This window comes from Peromyscus maniculatus, chromosome 1, assembly GCF_049852395.1.
Source record: "Peromyscus maniculatus bairdii isolate BWxNUB_F1_BW_parent chromosome 1, HU_Pman_BW_mat_3.1, whole genome shotgun sequence".
NCBI classification, from domain to species: Eukaryota; Metazoa; Chordata; class Mammalia; order Rodentia; family Cricetidae; genus Peromyscus; species Peromyscus maniculatus.
This window is the reverse complement of record NC_134852.1, coordinates 101,420,735-101,436,039: the sequence shown is the minus strand read 5'-3', so window position 1 is coordinate 101,436,039 and position 15,305 is coordinate 101,420,735. Positions and strand designations below refer to the sequence as shown.

The following is a 15,305-nucleotide window of genomic DNA, read 5'->3' as shown; positions in this document are numbered from 1 at the left end:
TGAGTTGTTACACTGAAGCTCACATCTAAAGCAAGCCCTTAGGAGTCACATGTTTAGAGGGGCTCTTTGAATGACCCAGGACCTTCTTGTATGTTATTTCAGTAATCAAACAGAAAAGAGCTCTTGGTGAATGGGCAGACTTTTGTATGTAAGCACTCTCTGAGACTAGGAAGGCTATCAGCCAATGAGCAAGAGCTTTGCTGACAGTATTTTCTTCCAAAAATGTAAATAATCAATCATGATTTTAAAGTCTGACAGGACAAATACCTAAATACAAAATTATAAAGATAGTCTTGAGGAAGCAGATGTAGTCTGAAAACAAGAAAAGCCTTCTTTCTCCTTATAAATTATAATAAAGGGAAATATTATCCTGCAATTTTTTTCATCCTTAAGATGAACATTTAAGTCAATGGTTCTCAGCCTTTGGGTCACAGCCTCCATGGGAGTTGCATATCAGATATCCTGCATATCAGATATTTACATTACGATTAATAACAGTAGCAAAATTAAAGTTACGAAGTAGCAATGAAATAACTTTATGGTTGGGGGTCACTACAACATGAGGAACTGTATTAAAGGGTCGCAGCATTAGGAAGGTTGAGAACCACTGGTTTAAGTAAATGCCACATGATTATTTGCTAATGTTTGGTCCATCATTAGTAATTTCTTGTCACATGGATTCTCTCATTGCTTGAAGAAGCATTTGTTATTTTTTAAAAGAAGTTCCGTTATATTGAAATAATTAAAATGTGCAAAGAGCAAAGGAGCCTTGTCCCCTAAAGAGTACCGAGCTGTGGGCTAAGCTAAAGTACTTAATCTAAAGAGTTAATCTAACGCCAAAAAAGAGGTAATCGAATTAGAAACTTGATTATTGCTACTTTCAAATTTTATGGCTTTAAAAATTATCTTAGGATTGAATGAAGATTTATTTAAAATGGGAGAAAGCACACAACATTATATTTCCAATTTATGTTTTTCAAGGTCCAAGAATGATATAGTCACCCGGAAGGGACATGAAAAGGTAGTTTGAGGGATACCCCCTCATAAATACTCAAAGTCTGGTTTCTTAGCCTTATGACAGATGAATAATGATATATTTACTCTATACAAACATATTAGAATTTATGTAGTTCTTACCTCTATACACACTTTTATTTAACCCAAAGTATTGTCATTTGTACAAGTGATTGGTTTATTTTGGTCTTTTTGAGACAGGGTCTCTCTATTATACAGCTCTATGTAGACCAGACTGGCCTCAGACTCACAGAGATCCTCCTGCCTCAGTCTCCTGAGTACTAGGACCAAAGGTCTGAGCCACCACGCCTGGCTGACTTCATTATTATTATTATTATTATTATTATTATTATTATTATTGCATCAAATGTAAGGGAACTCATATTAAACACAAGCTAGACACCGTGCTATTCTGATTTCTTTGGTAACGGTGATGGTTTATGAAAGACACCAAATCCATGCCCTGCAGCAGCTATCTGAATTCTAGCTGGGATGCTTAAAGAGAACCTTGGTCTTCTACGGCGATAACTGGCGTGGTCGTCTCAAGCTATGAGGCCAGCTAGCTTTTGTGACCTGCGGTGACAACTCTTACCCGCAGGGCTTCCAGACAGCTCCGATTCAAGTCTTGTTAGATGTGGTGATTTATCTTGGCATTCACCGATGATGGGTGAATTCTCAACAGGCTGTGGTCCTGCGGGTAGAATGTCCAAGTGACAAGGGAGCCCATCACTTGGAACAGACCCAGAAGACATTGGCTGGTGTGTCTCCCTTTCTGAAACACTTGGGCTTGACATTGGCTGATAAAGAGACAAAGGCTTTTTGTGGGCGGGCTCTTGGCGATCCTGAAACACGTCCACATCCCCTGCATCGTCTGTACCATTTTGCAGCCTGTCATTTTCTAAAACAGTAAATTCTCCTACTTCCTGGCCAAGAGCAGGTCTAGGACTCTGAGGAAGTTCGTCCTTCACCGCAGAGAATCTCACATGCTTTAATGGCTCCAGTGAGTTTGTGGAAGAGTCATCCTCTACAGACTGCTCCTTCTCAGAAATTCTCTCGTGGATGGTTAGGCCAGGTGATAGGATTTTGCTTTTTGGATCAAAATTGTAATGTAAACGGAGAGTTTCTGAGTCTGTGCTACTGGAACTGGAGTTGCGCTTTAGGATCCCTCTTGGCGCCCCTCTCGCGTTCAGGGAGTCCCTCCTTTGTCTAGGAAAAGACTGGTTATCCTCTGTCTTTAAGTCGTTGGATTTGTGGATCAATTTTCTGGCCTTGGGGATTGGAGCTTTGATTTGAGACCCCTTTTCAGATGCCATGGGCATGGGTTGCTTTGGTGTCTCTAACTTCTGACTTGAAATATCTGTCTTTTCTTTTGATTCTGATAATTCACCTGAAAGTTAAAACACATTAAGTGGTATGTTAAGTAGAAAGCAACTCTGCACCTTAAAGCACCTCTAAGTTTAGTCTGGATTTAGTAAGCACTATGGAAACATTTAAGATAATAAGCTGCATAAGTGTAGACCTAAGAGGGAAAGCGCTTACAGGCTCGTTCCTTGGTACCCAGGTGATTTTTACAGCAGTAACATTATTCTATGATACTACAATGGTGAACACATGGCATTATACATTTGTCTGAAGACTTGAACTGTAGAACATCAAGAGTGAACCCTTGATGTAAACTATTGACTGTGGATGACAAAGATGTCTGAACGTAGTTCATCTGTGTGGTAGTTTGAATGTTTGGTTCTCACTTGGTGAAACTGTTTGGGAAGGATTAGGAGGTGTGGCCTTATTGGAGGAGGTGTGTCACACAGAGTAGGTTTTGAGGTTTCAAAGCACACCCATTCCCCATTAACTTTCTCTCTCTTTGCTCTTTCTACTAAGATATAAGCTCTCAGCTACCGGTCCAGCACCACGCCTGCTGCCACGTTCCCACCATGAGGATCAAGGACTCACCCTCTGAAATTGTAAGCAAGCTCCCAAATTAGAGTTTTGTATAAGTTGCCTCAGTCATGGTGTCTCTTCACAGCAATAGAAAAGCAACCATACTTTGATAGTTATAAAAAACATACCACTCTGGTGGCAGATGCTAACCATGACAGGCTCTGCAGATGTGAGCATAGGGTGTACGTACATATAGGATATACTTTTCTGTTTGGTAGTGTTACGAAAAAAAAAGTCCTTTTAAAATTGATGCACAAAAGGTGGGAGGATGGTTCAGAGGGTAAAGGCATCTTCCACTCAAGTTTGCCAAACTGAGTTCAGTCCCATGAAACCCACAAAAAGAGAGAACAGAGTCCACAATGTTGTCATCTGACCTTCATGTGCATGCCATGGCGCTCATACACACATACACACACACACACACACACACACACACACACACACACACACACACACTCACAGAGGATGTGAATGGAGAAGAGGCACTATCTGAGAGCAGATAGGGAGAGGTTTAAAGAGAAAGCAGACAAGGAAAGAAAACATAGAAATACGAAGAAAAGTAAAAAGTATCATATTTTTTTTCTTATGTGAAATCTAGGCGCGTGCGTGCGTGCGTGCGTGCGTGTGTGTAAGTGTGTGAGAAATCTGAAGGGCATTTATTTACAGCAAGTAGGAGGGCTAACCAGGAGTGGGAGGGATAGAAGAAGGTAGTGGGAAAGAATACAACAAGACACAATGATATACGTGTATAAAATGTCATAACAAGACCCATCATTTTGGATGCAAAGAAATTATTGCAAATATTGCTGTACTTTATTTGCTTTAAGATTTTTATACTGATTACAAAAGCTTTTAAAATAGAGTTTTTAGAGGCCAGAAAGATGGCTCAGCAGTTAAGAATCCTTGCTGCTCTTGCAGAAGATCTGGGTTTAATCACCAGCACCCACATAGTGGCTCACAACCATCTCTACTTCCAGTACCCAGGGAATGTGATACCTTCTTCTGAACTCCAAGGGCACTAAGCATGCATAAAAATATTCTAAAAGTAGATTTTTTAGATTTCTCAAAGGAGGCTGAAGACAAAACACAAGTACCACCTTTAAAAATCATATATTAAAATGATAAAAGGTAACTCAATGTTTAAAATCAAAATCCCAATATCTAAAACTAATGTCTTCTCAAAAAAAGCTTAAAAAGTAAATGATAATATTTCCCAATAACTTTTTCCAACATTTTTGTGTATTATAAAGTGTACCCAAGAGGGAACCTATTAAGAGAGCCTAATTGAGGGCCCTGGATCACTGTCCAACCGTTTCTCATCCTAGACTAATTTTTAGTGAGTGACCTCTTCTTACAGTTGCTTTTGGAGAGACAGAATTATCTGACATTTCCTCTTCTTGGCGTGTAAAATTCTATAAGCGACAAACTTCAATCAATCAAAGCACACACTTGCTCAAATACTTCTGAGCAGCAAGCTCTATCAGTTCCTCCTGGGGTAACTAAATTGTTTTTCAATCTCTTTTCATTTTAAACAGACAACTGTGTCAGCACATGGTAGGCTTGCAAGAAATACTGTTATGTGAAAAACTAAATGCCTTTGGTCCAAAAATTTCCTGCGTCACTAATGAGGGAATGCAAAGCACGGAGGTCACATAACAATTGGCAGCCCCAGGGCTGGAATGCACAGACATTCAGTTCCTAATTTCTAGACCATGGGCACAGCAGAGAAAGAAGACCGTCAGGACCTCTCACTTTCTCTGGGGAGTTATTTCAGTGAAAGGAACTCTGAGCATTTCCCCCAGTCCACGGATAACAAAGATAAAAATAGCCAGTCCAGAAAAATAATATTTACCCTCTTTTGAAATCTGAAATAAACCAGCTTTTCCAGTTTTTGACTGCTCATTTTTGGTTTGTTGCGGTGAGTGATCTTCTGGCAACTTGGAGTTGTTAAATGGATTCTTCCTTTGCTGGGGAAAAATAATGTTTATTAAACTTGGTTTAAATGTCATAACAGCGACTCAGCATTAGCAAATGCTTCTGATCTCACATATTTGATAGCTTTAAACAGTCCAATCTACTATCTGACATGTTTGGGGCTAGGGAAACTGTTTAATTTGGTTAGCATAAAATCACTATACATCATGCAAAAACATAGATACAATTATATAAAGTATACACATTGCCAAAGTCCTTTGAAATTAGATCAGAAGCACAGTTTATTGGTAAGAATGACCCTGGCCGGGCGGTGGTGGCGCACACCTTTAATCCCAGCACTCGGGAGGCAGAGCCAGATGGATCTCTGTGAGTTCGAGGCCAGCCTGGGCTACCAAGTGAGTCCCAGGAAAGGTGCAAAGCTACACAGAGAAACCCTGTCTCAAAAAAAAAAAAAAAAAAAAAAAATGACCCTGAATCATAGCAAAGACTGGTCAAGGGTAAGGCAATCCTAGGTTTTTTAATCGGGTCAGATTCCCATCAGGGCTTTTCCTACCGCATTAGTTACTGTACTAGATTACAGCTGTTTGAAATGACCTCCGGCATCTTGAAGCCTTCACCGTTGTTATGGCCAGTTCTAATGACAGCAAAGGTACAAGTACATATAGGCTGGGTTTGTTGTTGTTTTGAGACAAGGCCTACCTACCCAGTCTATGGAGTGGCTTAGGGCTCACAATATTCCTGCCTCTGATTATTCATATTAATACAAGACTGACTGTGAATGATTGCTGTTTGTAGTTTTATAAATTGACAGTTCCTTCCTGGAAACAGACCTGTAACAGAGATGTAAGAAGCTATGCCTAAAATAAGGACTATGGTAGAACTAACAGGCCATACTGAATAGCCTAAGAATGGCAGTACCATATAGGCTTTTTACATTTTTATTTTCTCAGACAGGCTCTCACTACCTAGCAATGCCCGGCCTAGAACTAGCTATTTAGACTAAGCTGGCCTGGAACTCACAGAGATCCCATGTCTTTGCTCTCCCCCATCCCAAGGCCTGGGATTAAATGATGGGCCACCACCTGGCTCTTTTAAAAATAACTTTAAGGTTTAATTATGTATATGTACTTGGGGGTACAGTGAGCTTGTGAGTGGTCACAGAGGCTAGAGGCACTGGATCTCTGTGGAGCTGGAGTTGCAGGCAGTTAAGAAACTCATGTCCCCGGAAGAGCAGTAAACTCTTTTAACCACTGAGGACATCTCTCTAGTCCTAGACATTTTAACTCTCAAGGACAGAAAGAAATCTGTGTCTTTAGCAACACAAATATAATTATCAACTTTATCCACCACAGGAGTGACTTCTTAAACTATATACCCAAATTATTCACATATGGGATACAAAATGAACTACAAGATTTCTCTGCATTTGTTTTGCTTTGGTAATGATGAGGAAAATGGCATTCCTGCTAATAACGAGATTTTTCAACGTCTGGGCTCAATCTACCTTGGGCAGAGACACAGCTGGATTCCTTGTATTTTCCTGGGACATATCAATCACCCTGGAAGCTGGATCCACCACATTGGAACTGCAAAAGAAACCATCATTCAGAGAGCAAAATCTCACCCCGTAGGAAGCATAAATCATGGCTCCACAGTCGAGAGCTTTGAAGGCAGGAGAGGGAAGGAAGTTTGTAAGATCAAACTGCCAGGAAGGGAGAAGAAACCGGGGTCCAGCCATGCTCAGGCACAAAAACAAAGGCCACGGTGGGGCAAAGAGTGTGTGCAGCGTAAGAAAGGCAAAGGCGTCTATTAGGACCTTTAAAGATGTCCAGCGTACAGGTTCGCAAGAGGTTCACAATTTAAACTTGCAGAAATGAACTCATTTCGAACTTAAATCTAAGATCAGAGACAAATGTGAGCAATGGATTTTATGGATGAAATAAAGTCACACAATCTTGATTTCAGAGCAGAGTTTCCCCTACTGCATCTGGGACATAACCGAAACAAAGGCTCAGGAGAGCAAGTGACCTGGCAAAGAGATAGTATGACCAAGTCAGCTGTACACAGAGGCTGATGTGTTGGGGCAATTTCCTATGGCCTTGCAATCCAACACGTTAATAGATGAAGTCTTACTCAAGTACAAAGAGACAAGTACCACGGGGCATTGAGAAGGTGCTGGGTGGGTAGACGGCTGCAGCTGGCTTGAAGAAGTGCAGAGGATTCTCTAAACCATGGGGCACTATGCAGAGGCAAGGCAGCCCTGGGGTAAGCGTAGAGCAGGAGTTCACAGAGAATGGTGAGTTGAGCAGGTCACTCCCTTGACTATGAGTAAGATGAAAAGTGGGTCACAGGATCCCAGGAGAGGAGGAAAACTGGCTTGCTGAGAAGGCCCGTTCCAGTAGCCTTGCTGTAGACATAAAAGATGAAGTCACTATTGGCTGGAGCCACTGTTCCCTGTTAATCTCCACCAGCTCTTAGTGACATCAGACTTAAGAGCTTGGAAAAATCCTCTGAAAGTGATGGTTTCTCCCCACATGGCAGAGGAACAGAAACCCCAGGCAAGGAAACAATTCACCCTGGGGCCATGGAACCTTGCCCAAGATTACTGCCACTCAACCCCAGGGCTAGATATTTTGTGGTTTCCTTTTCTTATTTCTGTACTTGAACTGCTAATTTTTTTTTTCACAGTTAGTCCCCGGAAACCATTAAGAAAGCCATTCTTCCTTCCATCACCCTCTTTATTGATCTCAAAGCAAAGTATAGCAAATGAGGTGCCATTGACAGCTTGATTGCATGAAGGGGAAAAGAGGGAAGGAAGGGTGTGTGAAATGGAAAACACAGGAAGAACTTATAATGGAACCGCCATTTGGACAGAAAGGGACCTGACAGGAAATCTATTCCTGCACTAGATGAACACAAAGTCAAAGGAAGTTGGGTAACAGCAAAGTATCAAAAAGAAGGATGGCCAGTGATGGAACTCGGTGTCCACACAATGAAAGGCCGACGGATCAGAACTGGGAAGCAATTGCTATTCAGTGCCATTTTAAGAGGCCAGTAGGGCAATGGAGCCAACTAGCTGGCATGAGTGAAGTCATGGATCTTGGAGGAGAACCTACAACTGCCACTATATTCACTAGCATAATCCCTAACTATGTTCTAAATATCTGTCCTTATACCCAGAAGTAAGTGCATTCTTCATCCATCATCAAGCAAAGTTCTTTGCACCAGACAGCGACCGTTACAGAAAACCGTAACAGGCCAAAATGCAAAAGTGTGGAGCCCAATCCCAACTGATAGACCTACAACACAGCTCCTACACCTAAGCCGCAGGGATCGTTGTAAAAGAGGGGACAGAAAGGCTGTAGGAGCCAGAGAGGGAGTTTGCTATGAGATCCTGTCTCCTACAAATGTAGTCAGATACCACACCGATGAAGTCTCACCAACATTGCCGCCTAAACATGAGCTGAACAAGAACAGCTCCAATAGACATGCTAACATGGACGAGGGAAAGCCCATCTATACAAAGCCCACCCTGCACAAAGAACTATAGGCAACTAAGGAGTGTTAGCAAGAGAGATAGTCTTCTCCAGGGAAGAGTATGCAAGAGTACACCAATTAGTTACCCAATATGGAATGGTTAGGCCTGAAAACATATCCATACACGTTACATTAAACAGTCTGAGCAGGTTATATTTATGTGTTTAGGAACACACGCACATATGTAACAACAATTTAAAAGGAGGTCATGAATTTGAGAAAGAGCAAAGGGGAGTACATCGGAGGGTTTTGAGGGAGGAAGGGGGGAAGTAAATGTAATTATATTATCTCAAAAATATTTTAAATTTATTTATAAAAAGAGCTGGTGGGTCATATGATGACCGATATACAGCAAATGCCTGGTTCAGTATAAGCGATCTCCCTTAGTAAGTAAAGCAGCTGAATAATCAGAGCCAACCCAGAGGCTGGGGGTCCCTAAGGGACAGCCATGTTTTCCTGCAGACTTGCTCCTTCCCACTCCCTAGCCCCAGAAGATAAGCAGCACCTTGACCCTATGTTTCCTCTGCATCCTGGAAATTCAGCTCCTGTGCCCCCAACCTCCAAATTGCACATCATGAGGATTCTCCTCACTCGAGATGAAACCAGTCTCTCCCTTACTGAAGTCTGTCCCAGAGTTCTCTAGTCAAACAAAGCAGTTGGCCTAATCACGTGACTCTTGACTGTTTCCACTCAACTCCCCACTTCATTGTCTGTTGAAATCAGCCCTATCATTTCCAAGTCCAATCCAAATCTCACCTCCTATAGCATCATTTTTCTTATTATGACACCTTTTTTTTTTTTTTTTTTTTTGGTTTTTTGAGACAGAGTTTCTCTGTGTAGTTTTGGTTCCTGTCCTGGATCTCGCTCTGTAGACCAGGCTGGCCTCGAACCCACAGAGATCCGCCTGCCCCTGCTTCCCAAGTGCTGGAATTAAAGGTGTGTGCCACTGCTGCCCAGCTTCATTATGACACTTTTTATTGGCACTTTGGACTTAGAATTTGTTCCCTGCTTGGTATTGCTTGCTATCATGACATCAGGTCTTTACTTGGAAGCATTATCTTTCCTAAAATAATATAGTCCCTTTATTGCCAGATACCGTATATTTTATACCTTAGAATCCCACTCCTCCCAGAGAGAGGTGGACTATGTTATGAAAATAAAAGATATTCGATATATTACACATGACAAGTTTTTTTTTGTTTGTTTGTTTGTTTGTTTGTTTGTTTTGAGACAGGGTCCACTTATACATCCTAACTCTTTTTTATTTATGGCTTGGGTTTGTCAAAGTGATAAAGTGAAGGTATTATATTGACTTCTATTGATAACATTTAATTTTTAGGACCCTTTCTTTTTTTTATTAAATTTTTTTCATTTATTTTATATACCAACCACAGTTTCCCCTCCCTTCTCTCCTCCTGTTTTCCCCCCCTACATCTCCCATCTACCTCTCCCCCTCTCCCCTGGGAGTCAACAAAGCATGGCACATCAAGTTGAGAGAGGACCAAGCTCCTCCCCCTGCATCAAGGCTGGGCAAGGCAGCCTAACATGGGGAACAGGTTCCCCAAAGTCAACTCAAGTACCAGGGACAGGTCCTGATCCCACTGCTAGGAGCCCCACAAACAGACAAAGCTACACAATGGTCACACACATACAGACTCCCTAGCCGTTGGTCTAGAGACTGTGTACTCCCACGAGCTCAGGTCAGCTGTCTCTGTGGGTTCCCCTGTCATGACCTTACCCCCCTGTTTAGGCACCTTTCTTAAACAGTATCAAGGTACTGAGGTAACCAGTACCCCCAAAGGCCCTCCTATGAATTTGACTTGTTTGGTTGAAGACTCTGAGCTTTATGAGGATGCTTATAACAAAATAACTCACAACTTTTAGAAGTCGTCAATCCTAATAAGTTTTGTAATAAAACTTTCACAGTAGAAGGGCAGGAACCCCTCAGATATTTGATCCCTGCCTGGCTAAACCTTCTTTATGCTACACAGCAGCTGAAGACCACCTGGTCTACCTGCCAGCATGGCACAAACATGTTTGGGTCCCAATTACAGGAAGGTGACCGTTAAGAAAAGGAAAAGAGATGGAAGCTTCCAAGTACATAGGCTAAGTACTTGGGGATCAGTTAAGTATTCTCTATTATCTAATTCATGTTACATCCTTCCAAGAGGACACATGACACTGTTAGGCATCTGAGGGGTGTGTGACAGAGAAGAGGACAAGGGACAAACGGGAGAAAGAACTGGAAGCTTACAATGCACCTAAGTGAGGATTGGTGTTCTAGAAGTTTCTGCTAGCCTCTCTGCAACTGTAGAGATAAAACAATATGTGCTATCAGAGGGGAAGTCTCCAAAGGTGGTCTCAAAGGAACAGACACACAGAGATAAATTAACAAGTCCACCCTTTTCAGGTTTATTCAATCCAAAGAAGTGTCTGTAGCAGAGACATCAAAGGCCCTGGTCAGTAGATGCCTGTTAGACTCTCGATGGTACCCAGGGCCCCATACTTGTTTCATGGAACACATTATTATCTCAGATAACAAAGTATGGTTTCCCGTGCCACACAGGACATGTTACACTTCACTTGTGGGTAGCACTTTGACACACAGAGGGAAGAGCTTCTCTGGTCTTCAGTCTGTATGCCCCACTTTGAATAAGCCATATCCTGTGGCTTTTTGTGCACATGCTCAATGACGATTTTAGGAGGGGATATGATAGGCTACCAATGTGGGGGTCATGGGCCAATGGCAATTCATAAACTGTTTATCACTGACTCCTGGTGATGTAAATACAGGGACTGAGAGTATGTGTTAAGGACCATTTACAGTAATTTGTCAAAATGTTCAGTAGACAGTGATCTATGTGGTTTTTCCCTTTTGTATTTCATCAAGGCATCAGCCCGAGACATTTAGAAATCAAAGATTAAAAACAAAATGAAGCAGGTCCTCCAGCATAGTTTATGAAATTCAGCAAACACCATCCAGCTAAGTTAGTGACCAGGGCCATAGCTGCTGGTGACCAGATTTCCATCTGCTGCCCTCAGGGAACAGAGTTCTTTCCCTGTTTACAGACTTTTTTGAACTTCCCAGTGCTACAGCTGTAAGCATAGGTGAGTTCATAGAGAATGCAGGTGGCTGCCCACGTCTGAATGCTTGCTGATCACCCACAGCATTTTAATTTATAGGTGAGCCCCCCCCCAACATCTCCGGGCTACAGCACAATAAAAGATCTTGCCACCATGCCTACTCAAGAAACCGCACTGTCCAGCCTCACATTCCCCCCAATTTTTCACTCCTGGCTGAGAAAATATTGACAAGCGTTGAGTCATTCTATTACAAACCACTTCGTCTAGAAGTACAGGCCCCAAAACACACTTAACACACCCAGTTCACAAAGGTTAAGAAAGCATAAGTGAGAAGCATTGCTGGAGATTGATACCAAGGAAAATGGTGGCCACTTACAGGGAAAGGAGGAAGTCAAGAGTTGCTCCTGGTCCCGCTGACTGATTGCCACCCATGCCACGTCTCACAGAACTAGCCTTTCCCAAGCAGAGCATGCTTGATACGCCTGGCAGCTGTGTGCTGGCCTTTCTCAACCACACTTAATCCAGGTAATATAATAGTGTAATTGTAATGCCACCTGGAAGTTACCCATGTCTGTTCTTCCTGAGAAATGCTAACCAGGCCCCATCCTTAATTTCAGCTAACCTCACAACATCCTAGGAAGGCAAGCCTGTTCTAGTTTACAGATACGACCCAAAAGACCTTCCTGAGGCCACACAGAGGGCAATGCATGCTCAAATCACAGACATTATATTAGCCTGGAAGTAAGGAAGACTGAGGAATGCTCACCAGCCTGGGGGGCACGAGGAAATTGAGTTGGGTGCCCTCGCCCCTCAAGTCCTTTGAGATGGAATGAGAGCCTGGAGAGAGGATGGGAAGCCTGGGCTTGATCCAACTGTGGAATGAGCTGTTTGCCTCTGAGGCCCCAAGGTATCTTCTTGCCTCTTCTACAGCTGTGCTGGTTCCCTCTGCTGGCTAATGTCCCACGCTCCCCGCCCCTATCATGCCCAGATTCTAAGATCTGCTCCAGGCTTCTTGGTCATATCTCCAAATGACTAGGACTTTTCTGCCAGGGTTTCTAAGATTTTAGGCCTCATCTTCATTTTCTTCTTTTTATGACAGTAAGGACGCTATCCATCCAGGTAGAGCAGGCAGTGGGGGTGGGGTGGGACACCAAGAGGAATGAGTAGAGTGTCCTGAGTTTCTTGAAATGCTACATTCAAGAGCCCACATCTCTACTTACTAGTGCACACACAGTACATGCTATGGGCTATGTTAGGGATTCTGTATTTACTAGCTATTCGGCTTCCTATGAACTCTTTTAGCAGATTATCAGTCTCACTGTATAGCTGTGGAAGTAACGGCTAAAGAAGTGTGACTACTGTCAGGTCACACTGTCAACCAGCAGCTACTAACAAGGTGCCTCGACCTCTCGCCAACATGGCACACCAATGCAGATGAAATAGAACATTACAAATGGTCCTGGAGGAAAACTGACCCCCAGCACTTATGGCAAGTAGGTGATTAGCAGACACCTTATTAGAGCCAGTATTCCACTACCTGCGTGGCATCACTTTACTCATAACTGACTCTGAGATGCTTATTGGTAGCTGTATTACACACACACCCTTACTTGCCTGTAACTGTTGGAAATATCTCTGTTCCCACATTGCCTTGGTCTTGGACCTAGACTCAATGTGTCCTGCTGTCAAAGACATTGACTTTGTGCCAGTATGAGGTTCTGAAGTGAGCTGTCTCCACTGAGACACTATGGGTAAAATGCAACTCTTCTTCCCACCAAAGGCAGTAACTGTACCCTCAAGAGAAGTGTGTCAATGAGAGTATCTTTAAATATGTAAAAACAACTGATTATGCCTCAAAAGTTTATAGAACAACATACCCCCACAGTTGGTTACTTCTTGGAAAGAACATCCAAATGTCCAATAAAATGCATCAAAAAGTGAAAAACTAGAATAGAGAGGATTCTCTGCATTTTATAGAGACATTTGCTCCCTCCTATGTGCCTACTGTCCTGCATACATTAGAACCAGTTCTGATCAGTCTTTATCATTCCTGTCTGTCCTGCCTGGCTCCTGTCCTTGAGCTTCTTCCATCACACTAGACAGAACAGTGTGATCGCAATCCATCTGTCCCCTGGAATGAACTGTAGCACTCAGAGACCTCTTTAGCCTACTCTAGGAAAATCCTAAATAAGAGTGAAAACCTACCGCTCCTAACACTGGAAGAAACAACCACTTGACATTTTGACTCCATGGTTGAGATCTGTTGGAAATTCTGAAAGTTGGGGAAAAGTCTTGTCCAGGCTTCATCCCACTGGAGCCCAGAATTCCCCCAAACATTACCCATCCCCACACCTATGACTCCAGTCCTTCATTTGTACTCCAAGCCTACATTTGTCTACATATCCCAACCGTGAAACTGTCTTACCTTGGGCCTGCTGGAGCTGTGTCGTCTTCTGGCTCTTCCACAACAGCTAGCTCTGGGGGAAGGAAAGCATCTTTGTTGACATTATTCACCCAGCTTTCTTTTGCCCTCATTGCTGTGTCCTTACTCTGCTCAGCTGAAACAGGAAATGATAGACAGAAAGGTTATCTCTCACTTCTACAATCTATAGCCTTCTCATTGGCTCCTATTAGTGAGGGCTCAGATCAGAACCTTGGGCCTTTTAAGTACCAAGATGACCACTGTGTCTGAGGACCAAAATTATAGCTGTTAGAGAAGCCAGTAGATTTGCATGATTCAGGTCCCTGTCTCCCAAACAGGCTCCTGAAAGGATAGGTGTGCCTTTAAAGATATAGGTAACCCTGGAGACCACTGAAGCAAGGTTCTAACTGCCTCTAGGTTAACAGAACCTGAGTTGGAGTCAGGATTGGATATACTTAGGCAAGAGATTCTCAGAGTGGTAGTAATCACTGAGCTCCTTACTAGGAATTTACTAAATGCCTACAATAGGCCAAACAAAATGTTCGACTCTGGGGTGCAAAGGAAAAGGAATGATCCTAACTGAGGATATCCCTCTCCAGTGCCTCTCCTATCCCATGGGTCTCCCCACAAATCCAAATTCTAAATTCACAACAACACACTGCTCTTGTGCCCCCATAAAATCTCTGTGCTGTGTCTTCAGGAGTCTCTCTTGCCTCTCAATACTCAGCATTCTCCTTACCTAAATCTTTGAAACGATTAGCATCAACTGAGTGGTGACTAATGAGCAAGAATTATGCTGAGTTCTTTGTGGACATTATCCTATGTGGTGAGGTATTTTCTAAATTCATAAACTTGGAAATTAAAAACCAAAAAGTTCAAGAAAATTGCCTAAGGTCACATTATAAGGGTCAAGAATAATTTCATCAGTGTTAAGATGAGGCAATGTTGGGGCTTCCAATTTCTAAATATATTCCAAGGTGGAATCTATCCCCTACTGCTCTTGGCACACATCAGTATAGCATCTTCGATTGCAAATGGAGTCCACTATTACCACCAGTACCACCCAAGATTTCTTAAGGCCTGGGTAAGCTTGAAAACCAAGAGAGCTTCAAGCAATGCATTGTACATGCTTAGAATTCCATCTTTATCTGCAATAAGTGTGATACAGTCAAAAGACTTGAAATCCCACATGTGCCATTTAGCAATATTGGGCAAGTTAACCTAAGTTGCCCAATAAAGTTTATAGGCAAAGTATACTTACCTTACAAAATTGCTGTTACAGTTAAAAAAAAATAGATAATTAACATTTACTGTATCTTAAATGCTTTAAAAATAGTATTTTTCTTTGTCCACAAGCTGTAGCGGGTAGCTG

The 15,305-nt window shown here is 42.5% G+C and overlaps 1 protein-coding gene across 16 annotated transcripts in view; it reads right to left on the bottom strand.

Annotated features, from left to right (window-relative positions):
* The window catches only part of Sytl2 (synaptotagmin like 2), a 108,463-nt gene that overhangs the window by 35,655 nt on the left and 57,503 nt on the right, over positions 1–15,305 (bottom strand). For 10 of the 16 annotated variants that reach the window (XM_042279261.2, XM_076547089.1, XM_076547118.1 and 7 more), the window contains 4 exons: positions 13,937–14,069; positions 6,395–6,476; positions 4,808–4,922; positions 1,607–2,401 (listed from right to left, as the gene is read on the bottom strand). In XM_042279261.2, coding sequence (XP_042135195.2) covers positions 1,607–2,401; positions 4,808–4,922; positions 6,395–6,476; positions 13,937–14,069 — 1,125 coding nt within the window. The remainder of the gene's footprint in view (positions 1–1,606; positions 2,402–4,807; positions 4,923–6,394; positions 6,477–13,936; positions 14,070–15,305) is intronic. The other 6 variants (XM_076547101.1, XM_076547123.1, XM_076547112.1 and 3 more) reach the window with 1 other exon arrangement.